Raw genomic sequence first — 8,005 nt, forward strand, 5'->3', positions numbered from 1 at the left:
ATATAACCAAATAAATAAGAAACGTAGAACGTTTATTAGCAAAACGAGTGAGAAAGCTTGGAGGCACGGCATACACCTTGATGTCAAATAAAATAAATAAATTACACAAAGTTTAAATAAAGTAAAATTCAGCAAACAATGTGGAACCAATTAAATAAGAAACGAATGTTTAAAAAAAACTTCCAAAATCACCTTAGATAAACGGCAAAAGTCAACAGGCTTTTCAAAATCCAAAATATTGCCAAACAGGCACTTTTGCATCTCGTTTCGAAACTAAATCACCCGCCATCGTCTTGTCTGTCTCACCTCACTCTTCTTGTCAGTCAGCTCGACTCACTCTCCTCACTGGAGAAATTAAATCTGATCTGTCGTTCTGCACGCTGCATTGAGCAGCCGCGTTCAGTTTTTAATTGTAGTGTCTGTTCTTTTACTGTACTAAAAGATTTTTATTTCTATAAAAAATCAAAACGACGGTGGGGGTCGGTGACGCGGTGGGCAAGTGACGTAACCGGTGTTGCGGCTTAACACCGGTATCACCGTCAACACCGTCTATCGCGGCAAGCCTAATCTTCGGTTGGTGGTTCTGTTTTGGCTGTTCCATATATTGTTATTGGGTCTTATGTCTCCCTTGGAGGAGCCTCCTTGGGAGATTCCGATCAGAGCAGATCTGCTTTTGAAAGCTCCACAACCTGAACCCCATCACAACCCCTATGGCATAGCAAATGTTGACAAGCCGCAGTGTGTCAGACAGGTGCTACGCAAAGGTCGTAACCTTCCCAACGCCCCAGCGTAAATTTGCTGACCTTGGCGCTCGAAGGGACCAAAAGGTGAGAACATCGCTGCTGGAGATAGCCATGCCGCTGTTCCTACCACAGAAAATAATTTCTTAAGAGAAGGAATTTCAATCTTCAATGAAAGATTGCTTCAAGTCTTTACTATTTGTTATTATAGCTTGGCGGAAACGATGTGGAAGCGAGCCTTCCAGAGAAGGGCGCTACGGAGACCACATCCTACCCGCAAGGAGGTATCATGTGGAGACACGGATATGGACTGACCCAGGCCTGGGGTAGTACTACATATGGAATGGGTCTCTGAGACAGGTCCTACCTAGGAGTAGGGAGGAACGGCTGCCAGCAGAGACTGACAGAATGGTCTGTCAAAGGGAAGAGATGGGTTCACAGAGAGGGAAACCTTACCGTGAAAGAATACACATATGGGATCGCCCGAAGGGGATCAAGCCATATGGACACCTAGCCCAGTAAAGGGGCTGACCGGAGACACGGGCAAGCTAACACGATACGGGGCCTGGCGTCAGACTGCTCCGCCCAGTCTGACTGCCGGAGGTGCTGGAGGATACTCAACCAGGGTTTGCCATCTGGGTAACTCTACTGGAGGAGGAAAAAGGTGCTCACATCCCCGGGTGAGGGGGAATGGCACAGCAAGCATGACACCGGCCAGCTCTTCCTGCCACTTACCTGTTACCCAACACACGGGAAGAAACTGGCTCAACGCAAAGACTGTAAAATCTTGTGAAGGTGTTCAGTGTCGCTCAGCCAGCAGCTCTACAGATGTCTGCCAGAGAGGCACATCAGAGAGTAGGCAGAGAGTGGGCTGGCCCGAACACAAGACAATCTTTGCTCAGCGAAAATGCTTGGAGGTCCCCGACCCTCTTGATGGAAGTGAGTGCAGTCAGGAGTGCTGTCTTAGCAGACAGGAACTTAAGCTCAACTGAGTCCAACGGCTCAAAGGAATCCCTCTGAAGTAGAGCCCTGCACGGGCCTCAAATATAGGCCCTAGCCCGGCCCTGGCCCGAGACGCTCAGGCCCTAGCCCAGCCCATGTCCGACAGCTTATCAGAATTACCGGCCCGAGCCTGACCCGAGCCCGTTTTTTCCCCCTTCTCCCCTTCTGCATTTGAACGCAGAACTCTTCAGCTGCGCTGACGGCACACATGCTGCTGCTGCGGGACACTAAACAACGTCGAGCCACTCTTGACAGTCACGGTAGCACGGTCTCGTGTTGTTTCCAGAGTGCAGTCAGGAGCGCTGTCTTAGCAGAGACAACTGAGTCAACTGACTCAACTGAGTCAAGTGACTCAAAGGGATCTCTCTGAAGGCCAGCCAGGACGGTAGAGAGATCCCAGGAGGGCATCAGGGATGGCCTAGGAGGATTTAACCTTCTGGCACCCCTCAGGAACCTGATGATGAGATTGTGCTTTCCCAGGGACTGGCCGTCCACTGCATTGTGATGTGCTGCAATAGCAGCCACACACACTTTCAAGGTGGAGGGTGACAGCCTACTGTAACAAAGTTCGTAGTCACGGGAAGAAGGAGGCGGGAACCAGCAAACATTTAAACAAAACTTTAATAATAAAATAAACACAAAACAGTGCGACAGCCCCTCACGGACGACTGTCACGCACAAACAGAACCAAAACACAAAATAAACACGACTCTCGGCCCCGCCCCACTCATCACAATATTATATTGATATTAATAGTAACACACCCGTTACTTGACATTGTCATTGCACACAGCACTTTCTTGTCGCGCATTAGCATTTATTCCACCGGCCTCACTCCATTCCCACGGCTCTCGGCCCCACCCCTCTCGTCACACACCCCCATCGCCCCTCGCAGGCCGGGGGTACCCATGAGACTGCGCTCTACTCCCCCCTCCCCCTTCTGGGGGAGCCAATCACGGCGGCCGCGGCGTACCTGGGGGTAAGGACAGACAGACAGACGAGGCGAGAGAAAAGGAGACGGAAGGATGAGGAGAGACAGAGACGAGAGAGGGGAGAGAGGAAAAAAAAAAATCTTGTTCCGGTTCCCAGACACACTGCCGCTCGGACCTCCACCAGCTTGGTAAACTCTTCCGTGATGCGGCACTGGACAGCCCTCGGTGGACGGGAGCTCCTCCATGGGACTCGAGACCGGTGAGTGGCACAGGTGTCACTCATTATCAATTACTCCACTGGCCTCGCTCCGTTCCTACGGCTCTCGGCCCCGCCCCTCTCATCACACCTACGCTCCAAACTTTCTTGCAGGAAAGAAAGCACTACTCCATTCGTGCATCTCTGGGGGTCTTCTCAGCGAGAAGAACCGCAAATCGCGAACAGACTCCACTTCAACGCACAAGCTCGCCTCATAGAAAGGGCTCTGGCCTGAGTGATAGCGACTTCCACCACTGGTGGAAGAACACTAGGTCTGCCACGTCCCGTGATCTAGACGCGGGTGCCAATGGTGCCGAGCCCCTGAAAAAGGAGTTCCTTCCTCAGAGGGATACGCCAGGGAGGGCCGTCATGAGGAGCACGAGTTCCGAAAATCAGGTCATATGGTCACAACCAGCAGGACCTGCTCCTTGTCATCCCTGACCTTGCACAGTGTCTGCACGAGAAGGCTCACTGGGGAAATGCATACTTGCGTAAAGCTGCGTGCCAGCGTGACTGTGCCGAGGGGGCCTTGGTCAGAGAGTAATAAAGCTGGCAGTGGGAGGACTTGTGGGTGGCAAACAGGTTTACCTGAGCTCCCCGAATCGACTCCAGTTCAGCCAGATCATCTCGGGATGGAGTCGCCATTCTCTGGGGAACGTGAGCTGTCGTGAGAGCATGTCGGCCACATGATTGAGCTTCCCCCGGGATGTGGACGGCAGCGCCCTGCACTGCGTCTGACTCCAGAGAAGGAGATGACGGGCGAGTTGTGGCATCTTTAAAAAGACGCGAGCCGTCAGTGATCAGAAACTGCTCTTTTGATGAAGCACCCAGGGGAATCGCTGAATTAACCGGGACGCCGCTGGTTGTGCCGTAACGCCACCCAGAACAGCCTCTTCTTCTAGCAGCAGAGAGAATTCGCCTGGTGAATCTCGAACTGTTCATTCACTCGGCTCCGAAGCAAAAATCTGATGAGTGGATGCACCTGTCGTTTATTTATACCCGTGTGCACGGGGAGTGGCTCAGCATGCAAAATCCACTAGCCAAATTTCATTGCTGTTTTCTCTTAATCAGAGAGGATTCGGGCTCCCAAGTAAGACCCCATATGTTGTCACAACATAACTCATAGTGACCGACAGATAGGGAACTAGGGTTATATTTGTGACACAAACATTTTACTTGGATACTAGATATGATGCTGACTGCCATAATGATCAGTGTTGTTTGTCACTTATATGTAACAAAAATTTTGTTAAGTAATCATAATCAAGTAATCATTTACATAATGACATTACATAATGTATATTTTGAAAACCGTACAACAGGTGGTTGTACAACATCTGGTACAGATGGTCCATTTCAGTTCCATTTTCATTTTACTACTGTTCTTCCAAAATTGATGTACCACATTTCTTGTATTCTAAAAATACAAGACTATTATTATACATTTTAATGTGTATTGGAGAATCGACTGGCTGTTGACCAGCCTTTTGAGGCCACCCGATGTCTAAGCTTAGGTGCTCAGTAACTTGTTAGGCAAAATTCAGAACATATTTGTCCTTTTTAAACAGTAGGCTGTTATTTTAGAAAAATATTTTTCTTTTCTTTAAGTTGTTCTGGACACGATTGTCTACTATTGTCTACTACTTTATGGGTAAATATGAATGAAACATAAGTGCTTGCATTCCCAAAATTTAGTCTTACAGCAACACTTGCCAGTGTCGGGGCGGCGAGTATCCCCAGTGCTGGACTGGTCACCATGTTACTCATTCTGACAGCCGTTGGACTTCCTACTCAAGATATCAGTCTGCTAGTGGCTGTTGACTGGCTTCTGTGAGTATTCTGAATCTAGACTTATTTGATCCAGATTGGGACTTGTAAATGTTAAATGAAAGCCTTCCCTGAAGCTGTCACTGTCATGTTTAAGATTATCCTACTCTTGTTCAGGAAATATGTGACTGCTAAACAGAGCATTTCATCTTTTGTTTCCCTCAGGGATCGTTTCCGTACCTCAGTTAATGTGGTTGGAGACTCATATGGGGCTGGCATCGTCTACCATCTGTCCAAGGCAGAGCTGGATGCTCTGGACGCCCAACATGCGAAATCTGATGACATAGAGATGATGACCAAGACCCAGTCCTACTATGATGACCTCAAAAACCATCATGAAAACAACTCCAACCAGTGCGTCTATGCTGCTCAAAATTCTGTCTTATTAGATGATTGCAAGGTACAAGTCACGCTACTGGACATAGAGACATCTACATAACACATCCCTGCATGTCTCTTTTCTGATATCTTTTGCATGTTAGCATATATGTATATACACAAACATTTATGTGTGTATGTACATATATATGGTAGCTACAGTATAATTGCATATGTACTATATATATATATATATATATATATAATATGCATATTTCTTTGCTTCTTTTCTTGGAGCATATTTTGAGCATATTGCAACATAATATTGTATGTTTTGCAGTGCATCAAAATATACATCAAATCAAATAATTCATTATTATTTTTACCATTAACTCTGCAGTTAGCAGCTTTTTCCTACATCAGTTATTTAAATATTATGTGCAGAATGTGCAGTTTAAGTTCAGTTGAGATCCATGAGTTTAATAATAAACTACAAGCTAATCCTATGAAAGCACCTTTCCACCAGCAGGCCGAATATTCAGAGCATGGTGTGGAATGGTTCCAGTTGCATTTCCACTTGAGCATGATATGAATGCTAACCATGCTGCGTAAAACCTGCAGTGACGTGATAATGTGTTCATAGTATAGTACACTATTATTCTACAAGCCTTTTTCATCAACTAGCTAGCACATTAAAACATAATAAAATATTGTGTCTTTTATAGCTAGTATGGGAACCTTTCCCTTTCTACATGATGTGAGCATCCCATACAACACAAACGCTCCAGGGTTTATTCACAGTATCATGCCGTCACCAACTCTTGCGAGGTAACATGCTTCCTAATCTTAAAAAGAAACCATAACCGTGGCAACTGGCAACCATCTTGTTGCATGGTTTGGCAACAATTACCCTTCGCCTGATGGTGGAAAACAGGCTTTATTCAGCTCTGATGTATTTATGATACTGATGCTTTATTGAGTGATTCAGTTGAAGTAATTATTAAGTTATTAAGTTTACATAAATTCGCTGATAATCAAGTTTGAGAACATCAGCAATTAAGCACTGCCTGAGACTAAACAAACTTTGAGGGGAATTAAGAATGAAAGAGAAGACCCGTCCTCCTGAGTAGACACATCTTCATCTTTTAGTTTTGAATATTTTACAAAACAGACAGTTAGACCCATATCGTTCTTGTTTTTTTCTTGGTGCATAATAGACAGAAAATCTGCTCCTGTTTTTTGCTGTCTGTTGTGCTTGCATGCTCTGGATGCAAACAATAACTTAACAAAAACTAACCCAGTTTATCTAAAAATGCAATCCATTGTAGAAGCCTTGCAAAGTAACCACTCATCAATGCTTGTACTGTTGTTGTACCTTGTTATTTTTATTTATTTTTAATGAAAAAAAATACTGTTTAGTTGAATGTTATAGAGCAGTCTGTGTATTTGTCATTGAAAAATCTCATTCAGGTAAATGGTCAAATGGCTTTAGTGTCAAGGTCTATATATCTTGGAGCACAGAATTCTAAATGACTGAAACAAAAGTATTCATCACTATGCAATGTTGTATAGTAAAAATTAATCAACTGGATTTATATTTCCTGAATGAAATGGTCAAAAGCAGAAGAGTGTCATAGGAATGGGGCATAGAGAGGAGACCCGGCTGGCATCATTTGCTGAAGTAAACACTGATCACAGGCATTCATTATGACAAAAGCACTGGCAGTTAGATTGTGAATTTTATGTGTTCATTTTAAACATCCACATCAAGAATGATGCCTGTAAAAATAACTATTACCGTAAAGTTAAAAAAATTGTTCTAAATCTAAAAGAATCTGGCTGTTAAGCCTGAAGTCACACGTCTCTTCTGGGACCAAACTCTCCTTCAGATCACAAAAGCAAACAACACACAGTGCTATTATACTGTATACACATGGTGTGCTGTGTAGTACTACCAAAAAATCATGGTCTTAACCATTATCTCCCAAACGAAATCTCACTTGGTCTGACAGTGATTGATCTTTTCTGAATTGTTAAAATATTGGTGTCTAGGATGCTGTAACCAGAGAGTGTAGTTTACACTGTTTGTCATTTTTAAAAACTTAGTGTGCTGTAAATGAATTGTGCTCATAAACTGCTGTTGAGATGGTATTCTCACTTGAAACCGAAAACATTAACTTGAAACATTATTATCAGTCGATACATCACAGCAACAAGCATATAGTGGAGTCTACACCACAACAATAATGGTAACAACACAAAGGAACAATACAAAATTGTTCCGCTATTGGGATCACTTTCAGAACTGAAAGGTAAAACAGCCATCCATCCTACTTTTACATTTTTAAAATCAAAATATCTTTTCTGTTACATTTGTACATTTGCTAAAAGTCTCAGAATTCTTTGCTCCAAAGCTCCAGAGAGATCTTACATTTACTGTTGAACATTCACATGGATATGACCTCAGATTTGTCGATAACTCTTTCAGGTAACCTTGGCAGCCACAAATGGCTCAACTGCGGAGTACACACTCGTTGAGGAAGAACCTTGGAAAAACAATTAATGCAAGCACACAGACCCCGGCACCCCAAGAGAGAGAGAAAAAAGCAACCTATATTCATGCACATAGAACAAATGGGTTTTGTAGTTTATTTCTATGGTTTCTATTCTTTTCTAACATGTTTAACAATATTATATTGTCTCATGTAACACAAGAATATGAGGCCAAAAGCTCACACATGCAGCTGACATAATGTTATTGAGGCAGTTACATCAATTATTTGTGATGCTAATAAATATATACATAAACTTCCAAACATATGTATTTTGAAAAGGTGAATTTTCAGAGGAAGAACAGACAGATAACAAAGTTTCTTACAGAGCCATTGCCCACTGCTTATATGAGAACATGACAGAAACCTGCTCGTCTG

At 43.9% G+C, this 8,005-nt stretch overlaps 1 protein-coding gene across 2 annotated transcripts in view; it reads left to right on the forward strand.

The window, feature by feature from the left end:
* The window catches only part of LOC107695425 (excitatory amino acid transporter 2-like), a 57,352-nt gene extending 49,571 nt beyond the window's left edge, over positions 1-7,781 (forward strand). The window contains exons 10-12 of one of the 2 annotated variants that reach the window (XM_016495326.1): positions 4,626-4,760; positions 4,923-5,111; positions 7,564-7,647. In XM_016495326.1, the coding sequence (XP_016350812.1) occupies positions 4,626-4,760; positions 4,923-5,111; positions 7,564-7,567 (328 nt within the window). In that variant the 3' untranslated portion in view covers positions 7,568-7,647. Of the gene's footprint in view, positions 1-4,625; positions 4,761-4,922; positions 5,158-7,563 lie in introns of both variants that reach the window. The other variant, XM_016495325.1, reaches the window with a different exon arrangement.
* The last annotated feature ends 224 nt before the right edge of the window (positions 7,782-8,005 follow it).

The sequence above is a fragment of the Sinocyclocheilus anshuiensis genome, unplaced genomic scaffold (assembly GCF_001515605.1).
Source record: "Sinocyclocheilus anshuiensis isolate Anshui unplaced genomic scaffold, SAMN03320099.WGS_v1.1 scaffold662, whole genome shotgun sequence".
In the NCBI taxonomy this organism is placed as follows: Eukaryota; Metazoa; Chordata; class Actinopteri; order Cypriniformes; family Cyprinidae; genus Sinocyclocheilus; species Sinocyclocheilus anshuiensis.